Source organism: Symphalangus syndactylus, chromosome 2, assembly GCF_028878055.3.
Source record: "Symphalangus syndactylus isolate Jambi chromosome 2, NHGRI_mSymSyn1-v2.1_pri, whole genome shotgun sequence".
Classification (NCBI taxonomy): domain Eukaryota; kingdom Metazoa; phylum Chordata; class Mammalia; order Primates; family Hylobatidae; genus Symphalangus; species Symphalangus syndactylus.
Genome location: NC_072424.2, coordinates 42,856,005 through 42,870,503, shown reverse-complemented (window position 1 = coordinate 42,870,503; position 14,499 = coordinate 42,856,005). Strand labels below are relative to the sequence as shown.

Genomic DNA, 14,499 nt, shown 5'->3' with positions numbered 1-14,499 from the left:
AATTAATCTTTGCTCAGTTCTATCAGGTTAATAATATTATCTTTGTTTTATATTGGAGAGTGTATCATTGTTTTATTTCTCTTACCATGGGCAGCTGAAAAAATTGTTGGTCATAGACCAAAAGTACTGGTCACAGACCAGTCAAATCCACAGTCCAGCTTCTTAATCTAGTTGGATTCTCTGTTGAATCCTTAAAATCTCTCCTCACCACCTCCCTAACCCCAACACTTCTCTCACTATATTAGACAACTTTGTTAGAATTTTTTCCAAGTTGAATTAAAGTCTTTCTCCTTCCCTTTATCTTTCCACTGTCATTAGAACTAGTTCTGCCCTGTAGACCATAGAGATCCTCTCCCATTTCTACATCTCATTCCATAGGAAATAGTCCCTCAAATATTTGAAGTGATACTGTCATGATTCCTCCACATCTGCCATTCCCCAGCCTGAAGAGGCCTGGTTTTGCCTACTTTATTCTGCACCTTTGTGATATTCTGCTTGGCTAACATTTTTGGAATGCTTTGGACCATGTTCTGTCAAAGTCTCACTTTAAGTGTGTGTCTATAACTTAATATAGGGTCCAGATATGCTCCGAAAGACTTAACCTCAAATGGGATACTGTCATTTTATTAATGTATCCCAGAGTTGGCTTAGTTTCAATTTTAGGAGCTTCATGTGCTGCAAATTCTTTTCCTAGAAAGTGATACTTTTGATGTTTCTCACAAATTATAATTTCTAGGACTCTGAGCTGCCTACTTCTACTTACTCCTTTTTAGTTAGGGTTGTGTGTGTGTGTTGTCCTTACTGGTTACTGCTTTTACCTCCTACGGTCTTTTTTTCAAGGCCATTTTCACTTAACCTTAGCTGTTAAGCCCAAGTGGAGATGCTAAGGTGATTTGAAAAATGGAAATATCTTAATTTAAATTGCACAAACAAACACTATCGTGCATATTTGAGAAGGAAAATATAATGTAAATGGGGGCTTTTCAGGCACCATGTTAAGCACTTGGTATACATTATTTCATTTGACTTTTAATAACAGCATTATGAGGTGAGAACTGCTGTTATTCTCAATTTAGATGTGAGGAAGTGTGGCTAGTTTGATACAACTAGGAGGGCCAGAGGTGCATTGCAGACCTAAACATACCAGCCTCAAGACTAATACTGCTGTTACCCACAGAAATGAAGCTCACATATTGTATGTTATGCCAATTATAGCTGATGTTGTTGGATGGAATTATATAATCTACTGAGGTGTATTGCATACTTCTCATCTTTTTTTTTTTTTTTTGAGACGGAGTCTCGCTCTGTCGCCCAGGCTGGAGTGCAGTGGCGCAATCTCGGCTCACTGCAAGCTCCGCCTCCTGGGTTCACGCCATTCTCCTGCCTCAGCCTCTCCGAGTAGCTGGGACTACAGGCGCCCGCCACCACGCCCGGCTAACTTTTTGTATTTTTAGTAGAGACGGGATTTCACCGTGGTCTCGATCTCCTGACCTCGTGATCCGCCCGCCTCGGCCTCCCAAAGTGCTGGGATTACAACTTCTCATCTTTAACAGAACATTCCAAACATAAAAACTTTTATTTGATAGGTTGAGGTGATGATATTGAACATCTGTCCTCCCATGTTCATTGTAGCACTATTCATAATAGCTAAGATTTGGAAGCAACCTAAGTGTCCGTTGAACATTAATTTTTGTGGCCCTTTAAGTATGAATAAATATGTGGCCCTATAAATATGAATCTTATTTATATTTGTATAGACAGTGCCAAGCATATTATAGGCAACTATGATTCAGATCACTGCACACATGCATACTGAATGAGTACATGAATGAATCAATGAAGTTATAAAACAGCAATGACCTCAAGGTCTATTAAAGTTTTTAGAACTATTTGCCACTACACTAAATCTTTTATAAACTGCTTTGCTTTATGAGTCTATGTGTCTGCTTTTTGTAATTTTTTTCCCTTCTCCCTGTCAGTGTAAATAGAATGAATATCTATAGACATAAAATGTGCCTGAAATTCTTTGCAAATGGAAGACTAAAAGGAAGTTGCTCCAGGCAATTCAGATCATTGTGTCCAAGAGAGGAACAAACTCATGTTTGATCCAGGTCATGACTGTATTCAAGGGCTTTGATCCTAGGTGTGGGGTCCAGCTGTAGGGACATCAGGGAAGTACATTCTTGGTCTGTGTCCGAGTCCTTGGTCAGGGAAGTCTGTCTTAGCACCATGGAGACATGGGAAACTGAATTCAGACCTTATGTGACAGGAGTGGACTAAAACCAGTGCACGCATATGATCCAGCAATTCCATGGCTAAGTATACACCCAAAAGAAAGAAAATCTGTATATAGAAGAGATATCTGCCCTCCCATGTTCATTGCAGCATTATTCACAATAGCTAAGATTTGGAAGCAACCTAAGTGTCCGTCGACAGATGAATGATAAAATGTGGTACATATACACAATGGACTGCTATTTAGCCATAAACATAATAAAATCCCGTCATTTGCAATAACATGGATAGAACTGGAAGTCATTATGTTAAGTGAAATAAGTCAGGCACAGAAAGACAAACTTCACTTGTTCTCACTTATTTGTGGGAGCTAAAAATTAAAATAATTGAACTGAGAGATAGAGAGTAGAAGGATGGTTACTAGAGGCTGGGAAGGGTAGTGGGGGCTGGGTGGAGTGGAAAAGGGGGTGGGTAGTGAGTACAAAAAATAATTAGAAAGAATGAATAAGACCTAGTATTTGATAGCGCAACAGGGTGCTATCAAACCTATTGCATTGGTTTGCAATAGGGTGACTATAGACAATAATAATTTAACTGAACATTTAAAAACAACTAAAAGAGTATAATTTGATTGTAACACGAAAGATGAATGCTTGAGATGATGGATACCTCATTTATCCTGATGTGGTTATTACGCACTGCATGCCTGTAACAAAATATCTCAAGTACCCCATAGATACCTACTGTGTACCCGTAAAAATTAAAAATAAAAAAATAAAAATAAAATAAGCATAGGGAGCCAGTCTCCTACTAATTTGGTCAACAGTTTAGGTCAGGTTGTAGTCTTAAGGGTGGAAACAAAAAGAGGGCCAGGACCTTGGTAGCCAGACTGAAGTTCACAACTGTGTCATGTACTCCGGAATGGATTTAGCCAAGGAGGTTTGCCCAGATTCTCCCACAGGTGATGTTAAATTCCTTCCAGGACACTTGACCTCAGGCATGAGAGTGATGGTGGGTTTTTAGGTGCTCTCCCACTAACGCAAAAACGTCCATAATATATTCCAGGAATTAGGTGAGACAGAGCCTCAGGAAACAAGCCTGTTACGCCTTCACCAAGGCAGGGCAGAGCTGGATAAGGGTGAACAGAAAGGGACAAATTATTGATGAGAGTTCTGTAAGTAGAAACTCCTTTCTCTTCTTTAGAACTTCTGCCTCTAGTTTGTTAATGCCACTTCCAAAATACACTGCTCTGAGCTGAAGATAATACTGCAGATAGAGTGCCATGAAGGCATTGGTTTGCAGTGATCTATAAAGGACTAATGTGCCAGGCTCTGTGTTAAGTGCTTGACTTTCACCACCTCGTTTACCCCTATAACACCACTTTTTAAATTGCCCTATTAAGATATAGAGCATTCTATCATTCTAAAATGTTTCCTGTGATCCAATGTATATTTATTTACTTTTTGGTTGATTTATTGAGTGAAGAACTGAAAATCACTTTATGGGTAGTACATTTCCTTTTTTGTATCACATCTGAAGTGAAATATTGACAAACTGGGTGGGTATGTCCAGAATGGGGAAGGATGCAGAGACTATGTCATATAAGGAACATGTGTCAAAGGAGGTAGTAAAAATGAATATGACTGGGGCTAGTAGTTCCAAGAAAAAATTGGAAACGTGCTCCTGGCTAATCAGAAGGTTTAGCTAAAGTATTTTCAGAGCCTATCACGTGAACCTGGTAAAAACAACCCAGTATTGGGCAAAAGAGTTAGGGCCATTTGAGGAAGTCCTGGGGCCTAGGCTAGGTGGTGATGAACAGGGAAGATGTGAAGGGAAAAGAAGAGAAAGAATTTTCCCCCTTGCCTTATTGATTTCATTCTGCATTAGTTCATCTCAGCTCTTCCTGTTGTTCTCCCAACCCCAACAGTTTTTCTATTGTTTTATCTATTTTTGAATTGATTCTCTAAAAGTGCTAAGGCTGTGTTTTCAGCTCCTGGTCATCTGGATTACTACTGGTTTCAGGATTCTTGGGGATAATGGGATGGAGGCATGGGAGGAGAATGTCTGGATTAAAAAGATACTGAGCTGGAAGTGGAAGCCTTGGTTGAATTTTACACTCAGCCACATACAGGTTGGGCAAGTTGCTTTGCTCTTTAGCTTCAGCTTTTGCACACCTATAAAATGGGAGTGGTGTGTGTGTGTGTGTGTGTTTGTGTGTGTATATGTGTGTAGTGTATGTATCCTTTGTCTCCTAGGGAGTTTCTTTGAGGATGAAAAAAGACAGTGGACATAAATGAATTTTGTAAACTGTTTTTGAGAGCATCTAAATGTAGTTTTATGAGTATCACTGTTACCATTGTCGCTGTTCTATTTGCTGAATCTAGTTTAATTTGGAAGCTCCCTAATTCACAATGATTTGTATAGTGGGGTCATCACTCTGTAGGAGCTCTAAATGGAGACTTTGTCCATGATTTCCAAAAGGTCATCCACCCCAGAGTCACATGAGACTAGAAAGCAGATCTTTTTTGTTAATTGGCTTCAAGTACTTTCAGCTTCAAATGGAGGTCTCTAAGGGTCCTTGGCTGGCACATCAAGGGGGCATTTCAAAGAAAGTGGCAAAATCTTGACTAAACTTCAGAGCAAACACGCACTCTTTTCTTTGCTACTCTCTTTCTAAAAAGAAAAACAAATTATACTGGTATGGGTTGTGTGAGCATGTGTTTCAGCTTGTTCTAATTCTCTTTTCCCAACCCCTTCTTTGCTTGTCCCATTTTCAAGATAGGATAACACCCAGGTTTTTACATTACCTTCTATGTTAGGACTTTCTTAGGATTCCTAAAAATTTTGGCTAAGTAGCATTAGGCCTTCTCTATTTCACAGGTAGGCATTAAAAAAAAAAAAAACAGTGTCCACTTCTTCAAAACAGTATCCAATTCTTCCTGGCATTTTGATGGTAGGAAAAATATTTGAATTTATTTTTAGGGCAAGTCACATGGCAGAAAGAATAATAAGTATTTATGGTTGCCTGGGGAACTCAGCTTCTAGATACTACTGATTATGGGAAAGCGGAACAAATTTTAAGATGAGGCGAAATTGGTGACCAAGAACTAGAATAGCAGGTGGCCTGGGAAGAGGTGGGGGTGAAAGCAGGTAGAAAATCTATGCAAAAATATAGGTTCCTAGTCATTTTTTTTCTTTTGTCTCTTTCGATTACTATATCCTGCCTTCCTGCAGGAGGAATGTAGTAAGATGCTTTGTATAATCAGGTGCTTTGCTTGTTCTTTTTTTTTTTTTGACTGTAGAAAAGATCAGTGTAGCAATTTGACTATTTGCCAAATTACCCATAAGATAGGGTAGGCATTAAAAACCCAGGGACACTGAAGTCAGGAAATCCAGCTTCTTGTATTCCTGGATCTTTCTTGGAACAGCCTGTCACATATGACATCTAATGATATAGTACCAGCTGCTCACAAATACAAGTTCCTTAGAGTATATAGACATTATGGGGCCACTAAAAATGTCTTATATGGTTTGCTGCCAGCATTTTCAGCACTGTCTCTCACCAGCAACTACTCTCTAACTGTTTGCCCTAGCCAAGCTCAGAGACATGGGGACTCCTATGAGCTCTGTTGTCTTGTGTAGAGAATGGGGCTAACTGTAGAGTGTGAAGGCCTGGGGAGAAAAACTCAGGCTGTGTTTCCTAGTCACCCCAAGACCTTGTGGACCCAGGAAGTAGCAGTTCCAGAGACCAATCGCTATATGGCTTTCTGCATGCCCACTGCCTTTGTCTTGCTGTTGTTGCAGGAAACATCTGGTGTACATCCAGTGCACCCAGAGCCTTTTGGAAAACACCTATCGGCCTCAGTACCCTTTTCCCTCAGGCTGGCAGACAATGAGGAAAGAGGAGAGAGAGCTACCCATTGGAGGAGAAAGTAAAGCTGGAGGCTGGGGTAGTGGCAAGATATGAGCATTCAGGTCTACAAAGCTTCAAGTCTCTCATTACTTCACTCCATCAGGCCAGGACGATCATGGGGATTTGGCGGGAGTGGCGTTGCAGGGAGTTTAGGCCTAAGGGAGTGTATGTGTGAGGCACAAAGTAATAAGGACTGGACTTTGTTACCTGAGGTGATGAGGGTGACAGGCCCACATGGATAAATCAGGAAACACAGGCAACAGGTTCTATAGCTGCGTATCAGAGACTCATGGAGTGGAAATCCCTTTGATGAGGGCAGAGCAGCAGCCCAAATGACCGGATAGCCACTGTGGAAGTCATCCCCTCATCACTTTTTCATTCCCAAGACTCAGCTCTTCTCTGACTCTGTTACTTTGTCGGCATCTCCTGTTGCAGTGTCTGGGCAATTTCTCTCAGTTGTTACAACTTGCATTCAAGAGCGTCTCTTGTTCCAGGCCAACTCTATTGATCTCTGAAAAAATGGGAGGTAGAACAGTGTTCAAGCACTCAGATAAATCTACCTTCCAATCATAGTTCTGCTTCTTACTAGCTGTCCCACCTTAGGCAGGTAAGTTAACTTATCTGAATGTCAGTTTTCCCGCTTGTAAAATGCAGTTGATATTAGTACTTAATTTAAAGCTTTGTTATGAGGATTAAATGAAATAATGCAAGTCCAGCCTATAGTTGACTTTGGCTTAAGCAGCAGTTGTTGGAACAATATATTGTGGCCAAGATCGTAAGGTCTCAGGACACAAGGTTGGCCACAAAACCAACCCAGCAACTTATGAAGCAGAAACCATCTTTGGTAACTTTTCTCAGAAGGTGGCTATGTAAACTGGCCTCATTTGGCTGAAGGAAGTTGGGAGGTGGATAGGTGGGGGAAATACAAGAGAAGACTTAAATGAGTGTCAGTGTCTCCTAATAATTAAAAGCTTAGAATCCCTGGAATCAGACAGGCTTGTGTTCAAATTCCAGCTCTGTGCTTACCATTTGTGTGACCATGAATATGTTATCAAACTTTTGGACCCCAGTTTTCTCAAGTGCAAAACAGGCTAATGATATCTATGGTGTTGTGATAATTTGATGAACAATGAGTACAAAGTGCTTAGCAGAGTACCTGCTACCCAGTAAGCACACAACAAATGGGGAAGAGGATGATTGTGAGGATGGCAGGTGTTTTTCTTGGCCTAGCATCCGGTGGTACTGCTCTTGTTATCTAAGGAGGCAGGAAGGAGACAAGAGTGGGCACTTGGTAAAATTGGATGCAGGTGAAAGAGATGTGTTTATCTGAGGGCCTCATTTCTGAGCCTCACTTCTACCTCCTGACCCCTTATGTCCTCCCACCCTGCTACCCAGTGCTTGGGTGCTGCTTAAAGCACTTTGTTCCAAACTCCCTAGGGATGGTTTGCCCCTCCCCTTCCCATAATGACTCAAAACTTCTGTTTATTCTGTTCAGCTTTGCCACAGCCAGGTTTTGGTGAGAAGGACCACACAGCTCCCTTTGACTTTAAGGCCACCAGAGGTATTTCTTTTTAACTTCACGAAATTGAAATTAGTGGAGCAATAAGCAATGGAGGATGGAGGGTACTTTGAGCACAGAGACTTCCATATTGCCCTGAAAAGGAGCCTGAAAGACAAGCTTGAGGGAGGGGCAGGGTCAGTAGGGGAGGGAGAAAGAATGCATATCCCTAGCTTCCATATTGCACTACCATCCTTTGCCTGACAAAGTAAACCCTGGTTTTAGAATCTGAGACTAATGTTGTTCCCCAAGGAGGAAGGCAGCTCAGGACTGGTTCCCACCAAGCCAAGTGCAGTCCTAGATTCTGGCTCCCTGTGCCCACTGTCAGCAGAGAAAGCACCAAATCTAGTGAGAAAAAGTTTCAGCATATGTTAAAATGACAGAAACCACCTTATCCAACCTAAACTTTTCTGCCATGGGAAAAAGATGAAACCTGGAAATCTGGGAAATTTAAAATTTTCAACACCATTTATAAATATAAAAAGCCTCTGGTTACTTGAATGTTGCACATTTAGATATTTGATTTTGTATGTTGATTACAAATGGAGTTGTGGCCTTGCGAACCATCATAATCATCATTGTAATCATTGAATTTATGGTTCATATGGCAGTTTCTTATACATTATTCAATTTACTTTAATCCTCTTAACCCTGTCAAGTAGGTATTACCATTAATCCTCATTTTACAGCTGAGGAAACAAGGTGGAAAAGGTGACTTACTCAAGATCCCAGAGCTAGTAACCTCGAAGTTTTGTTTTGCTCTTTGGTTTTGTTTTCAGTTTAATGAGCTAACAACATTAGAATGATGCATAGAAAGGTGCTGGGTCGTGGTTTTGCATCTTCCAATAAAGCATAATAAGATATATTAATTTCCAGGAAAAGAGCTGAGGGAGAAAAAAGGGGGAGTATGATTTATTGATACAACTTTTAGGGAAATTTGATCAGCGTAGTATTCCAAGCTTTATTTTGATCATTTTCAAACCAAAGTTTAATCTGTTAAAATAGACATACTTCTTTTACTCTATGTAAACATGAAGCTCCACATATTACAAGAGGGCTTGGAAGGATGGGCCTACTAATTGGTACAGAGCAACAAAGCCTATTTTTTATTTAAAGATAGAGATGTTTTAGGAAGGAGAGGGGATGTTAAAGATAGTATTTGGCTTTATGAAAATACAGAAGTATGAGACTGGCAGCTCTGTAGAGGGCTTTGGGTGAGCGAATACGAAGGAGAGAAAGAGAAAGACATTGTTGTATGAATATAAGATAAACCACCCCAGTTAAGTGCAGGCTCTGGATGAAGTCTTTCTATTACAAATGACAGAGCTGGGACAGAAGCAATGTAGACTGTTGATGCAGTATCTCGAGGGGAGTTTGCACACTGGATATGTAAATCATTATCGTTTAAAGATATTCTTCCATCTTGGGGAAGTTGCTTAACCTATATTATTTGCATTTTTCTTATTTGCAAAATGGGACTAAAACAGTACAGTTCTTACCATATATAATCTTTGAGAGTATTAACGAAAAAAATTATGTGAAGTGCCTACTACAGTGCTTGTCATAAAGAAGGCTGCAGTGGATATAGCAACACTTTCCTCCATCAACCCCCACCCCCAAATTCCTTTCAGTTATGAAAATTCTGAAACACTGTAACTTTACCTGTATATTTATTGAATATCTACTTTTCGAAAAGTAGAACATGTGAAGAATTCTTGATTTTTCCTTGGAGATACCTTTGCAAGTTAGAGGAAGATATTAGTGCCTGTCTTCCTTGGTTTAATTTTAATTCAAAAGAAAGATATGATTGAGGAGGTAGGAGAAAAGACTGACTAGTTCATTTAGGCATTAATAGTCCTAAAAGAGGGAACTGTAAGGCAACCAGACACATGGCCTCAATTTTTTAAGAAGGCAGATTTAAAAATAAATACATGCATAAATAAAATTTTAAAACAAAACCAGAAAAAATGATAGACGAATTCTCATCATCAAATTTACTAAAAAGAATATGGCTTTCAAAGATGAGTCTAGGCCAGGCATAGTGGCTCATGCCTGTAATCCCAGCACTTTGGGAGGCTGAGGTAGGGGATCATTTGAGGTCAGGAGTTCGAGACCAGCCTGGCCAACATGGTGAAACCCCATCTCTACTAAAAATACAAACATTAGCTGGGCGTGGTGGTGGGTGCCTGTAGTCCCAGATACATTGGAAGCTGAGGCAGGAGAATCACTTGAACATGGGAGGTGGAGGTTGCAGTGAGCTGAGATTACACCACTGCACTGCAGCCTGGGCAACAAAGTGAGACTCTGTCCAAAAACAGAAAAAAAAAAGAAAAAAGCAAGTCTGAAAAAGAAATAACTAAATGAGAAATCTGATTATACAATAATAAATAATCATGATGGATGAGAAAAGCGAAAAGCAGATAAAACACTTATTTGATCAGAGGAACTTTACAAGGAGGCGAGAAAGTATGGGTGAGTTTAATTTTCTTATATATTATTTTCTCTATTTTCTAAAAATCTCTATGGTGACTACGGCTTTCATAAAATAAACAGCTTTCCCCTAAGGATTTGTACAATAGAGAAAGGGATGGCAAGTAATTGAGAAGAATGTTTAGAAGCTAGGAGAATTCTTTTAAAAGTAGCATCACTTGGACTAAATATCTGTTGGCGATGAGGCATGGAGGAAAAAATGCTAAAGATAAGAAAAGTTATTTTGGTTACAGTTCAGTGCAAGAACATGAATAGGAAGAGGGATGCACAGTGATCATGGATGATGCAAAGGAATTGGAACCTCTGAACTTCCATTTTGCTTCCATCTAGAAAAATAGAGTTCAATCAGTACAAAGTAAAACATACACAATTAAGAAGTAATTGAAATGGATGAGAATTTTTTGAGAGCCCTTGACTTTTCTAAATGAGTTTAAAGAATTTTAGAGAGATATGCTCTTTAAATTATTGGAATTGGTAATCTAAATAGTAAAAGATGAAAGAGAATGGATCCAGGAAACTCTATGAGTTGATACGTGGCAAAGTCTTAAATAAGGGAGATTTGTTAACACCTAAAAAAGAAAGCTCCAGTCACTTGAAACTGGCATGCATTTATTGCATCAACTTATATCAAATTACTGTTATTTGTAAAATATTTAGAAGGGCTCTAGGGTTAAAAAATTTTGGCAGTCTCTCAAATTCATAGAAACAGTGTACAGTTGACCCTTGCACAACACAGGTTTGAATTATATGGGTCCACTTTGCAACAATTGGAAAAACTCAAAGATGAACCATATAGCCTAGAAATACTGAAAAAAATTAGGTAAAAGGTATGTCATGAATGCATAAAATATATGTAGATATTAATCTATCATTACTACCATGAAATATACACAAATCTATTATAAAAAGTAAACATTTATCAAAGCTTACACAATTACAGACCATGCATGACACCACTTACAGTTGATAGAAATTTAAACAAATATAAAGATGCAGTATTAAGTCATAACTGCATAAAATTAACTGCAGTACATACTATACTACTGTAATAATTTTGTAGCCGCCTCCTCTTGCTATTACGGTGAGCTCAGGTGTTGCATGTATCTGCCTAGAATGCCATAAATTGCATATTGCAGTAAAAAGTGATCTCTCATGGTTCTCAAGTATTTTGAGTATTTTTCATTGTGTTTAGTACAACACTTTAAACTTTGAATAACACCATGGGACCCATTCAAAGTACCATGAGCGATATTCGAAGTGCTCTCAAGAAGCAGAGAAAAGTCATGACTCATGACATTACAAGAAAAAGTTGAATTGCTTCATATGAACTGTAGGTTGAGGTCTGCAGCTGTGGTTGCCCACCACTTCAGATAGATGATTCATCTCATAGATGGGGATCTTGCAAACTTACCATATCGATAAATACAGTACAGGGTTATAAATGTGTTTTCTCTTCTTTTTGATTTTCTTAATAACATTTTCTTTTATGTAGCTTACTTTATTGTAAGAATACAGCATATAATACATGTAAAATAGAAAATATGTGTAAATTGACTGTGTATGTTATTGGTCAACACACTATTAGTTAAGTTTTTGGGCAGTCAAAAGTTACGTGCAGATTTTCAACTCCAAGGAGGTCAGTACCCCCAACTTCTATGTTTTTCAATGGCTAACTGAAGTTTATTTCATCAAGAGTTTAAAATGTTTTTTAGTTGTAGAAAATTTCAAACAAATACAAGATGAAGAGAGTAATATAATAAACCACTATATATCTATTACCCATCATCACAAACTATCAATATTCTGAGTTTTTTTGTTTCATCTATCACTTGCCTCCCAACCATACCTTTTTGCTGTCTTTGGAATATTTTAAGCAAATCTCAGATATTATATCATTTTACTTGTAAGTACTTCAGTATGAAAAACATGTATAGCAGAGTCTTTCATGATATGCCTAAAGATGAGTTAGAGAAATAGAGATTGGATAAGAATGAACTAAAAGGATTGGTACTAACATGAACTATGGCCGAATCATGTTGATAGTTTGAAATCTACCTTGAAGAAAGGTGGTAGGGAAATATATTACAAGATTCTGTCCTTGTTGTTGTCTTATATGGCACAATTTATCAATGACATGGCCGAAAATTTAGAAAGCATGCTTAGCAGATTTGCTAACAATACATAGCTTTTAGTGAGACTGCAATGTATTACATGAAAGGATCAAGTATTGTCAGGCTGGAAAAATGAGCTGAAACCATAGGTTGACATTTAATTCATACACACAACGTGAGATTCCTGACTTGGAGGTAGTTCATGTGAAGATCTGTAGGTTTTACTAGACCCATAGCCCTCAGTATGAGTATCCAAAATGATGAGTCATATTTAAACAGTATTAATGTTTAGTTTCCAGATGAAGGGCTATAATAACTTCACTGTATCTGCTATATTCAGTTCACAGCAATGTATTTTGAGAGGGACATTAAAAACTGAAGGGGATCTAGCGGAGGGTAATTAGGGTGACATAAAATCTGAAAATCATGATATGTAAAGAATGGTAAATGGAACTGGAGCTATTTAGCCTGGAGAATAGGGGACTTGAGGATGGGGTTTATATACTGGCAACCCATGAGGACTTGAAAAACAAATTTTTAATGAAGTAAACAAATTCTAATTTGCTTTGTAGCTTCGAGCTGGGATCAGAGAGTGGAAGTTAGAATGAAACAGAACTTAGGTCGAGATAGATTGCTAACAGTTAGACATGTCTGGCAATGGCTTGGACTACATGGGTATGCACTTCTGTCCCATCAGTGGAGAATTTTACTGCAGAGGGTAAATATCCATCTTTTAAACAGGATTGCCACTTGGAAGAAGTTGGACTAAGTCAGAGGTTGACAAGGGAGAACCTTGGCTGTACATTAGAATCACCCGGCAGGGGGTGGAGGTGTTAAAAGTGAACAGTGCCTGGGCCCCATGCCAGAGATTCTGATGTAATTGCCCCAGGCGAGACTACAGAAAGTCCCCAGGGAACTCTGGAGTGTGTGAACTCTAAGGACCCTTTCAACTTTGAGATTTTTTTTTGGTTTGAAAAAGAGAAATCGTGTTGATGGGGGATATTTTAGAAGTCAGCATGGTGGAAAACCTGAAGATGACAGTGAAGTCAGGCACAAAACTGAACTCAGGGGAGTAAAGAGAATTGCTTAAAAGAGACTAAAAGTGCCAGAGTTTACCAGGAGACAGAGAAGCTTAGAGGAGAGGGTGCCTTGCATAGTTAAAAGAAAACATTAAAAAAAGTGAGACTGAGTGGGAATGGTATTAGGAGAAGAGAGCGCGGCTGAAGAAGGCGGGAGTGTCCATCAGACAACCCACCCTGCTTTGCCTGGGACTGAGAGGTTTCTTGGGATACAGCACTTTCAGTGTTAAAACCAAGACAATCCCAGGTAAACTGGGATGGTTGGTCACCCGAGTGCCCCATAAGCCCCTGTCAAAAGACAAAATTACAACAAATTTAGTTTAAAGATCTCAATAGGTTTTATTGCAATTTTAGAATTGGGCAACACTTCATTCCATAAGATAGAGTAAGTGTTCCAATGAGTTGACCAGAGGCAGCAGGCTTTCTAGACAGAGAAAGGGCTGAAGAAAGCAGAAACAAAGAACAAAAAGTAGATTGGTCATTTCAAAGTTACTTTCATTGTGGGCATAGGGAGATAGAAAGATGGAAAGATAACTTAATTGGTTAACACCAGGTTACTCTGTTGTAAGAATTAAAACAGAGGGAACTTCATGATTGCCAATTGAAGACTGAAACTGGCCTGTTGGGAAATTAGGCTGTTGCCTCTCTCTCCTGATTTCACGGAAGACCAGATAACAAACTCAAGATTTGGAGAAGCAGAACCTTAGATAAGTGACTCTATTTTGGTTTTTAGTCTGGTCTGTTGGGGCATAGTGCAGGAGTTTAGTCCAAAACAGTGGCCCCCTATAATTTCTGTTTAACACCTATAAATGAAGGCAGCACGGGAAACCATTTTTTATCCTAGTCACTCTTCTTGCAGAGTAAAGATGTGCTCTGCATTCATCTGAATTCATGGCTTTGGTGTGTGTAACTGCAAAAGCTGAAATGTCGTGTTCACTCTGGCCACGTATTCCAATCATAGTACCATGCTTGTGTGTCCAGCATCTTGCCAGGGTGCTGGTCTTGGGCTTACTATTCTTTCTTTGGGGTGCCTTGGGATTCCTTACGTCATTGCTTCCTCCCAACACCAGCTGAAACCTCCTGAAGTGATTTTGAAGCTTGTTTCTTTGAATA

At 39.2% G+C, this 14,499-nt stretch overlaps 1 protein-coding gene across 25 annotated transcripts in view; it reads left to right on the top strand.

The window, feature by feature from the left end:
* ENTPD1 (ectonucleoside triphosphate diphosphohydrolase 1) overlaps window positions 1-14,499 on the top strand; it is a 154,809-nt gene that overhangs the window by 22,989 nt on the left and 117,321 nt on the right. For 4 of the 25 annotated variants that reach the window (XM_063629157.1, XM_063629148.1, XM_063629192.1 and 1 more), the window contains exon 1: window positions 7,838-10,178. The exons of 19 other annotated variants lie outside the window; for them this stretch is intronic. In XM_063629157.1, coding sequence (XP_063485227.1) covers window positions 10,100-10,178 — 79 coding nt within the window. In that variant the 5' untranslated portion in view covers window positions 7,838-10,099. Of the gene's footprint in view, window positions 1-7,643; window positions 7,710-7,837; window positions 10,179-14,499 lie in introns of those variants that run through there. 2 more of the 25 variants (XM_063629145.1, XM_063629116.1) reach the window with 1 other exon arrangement.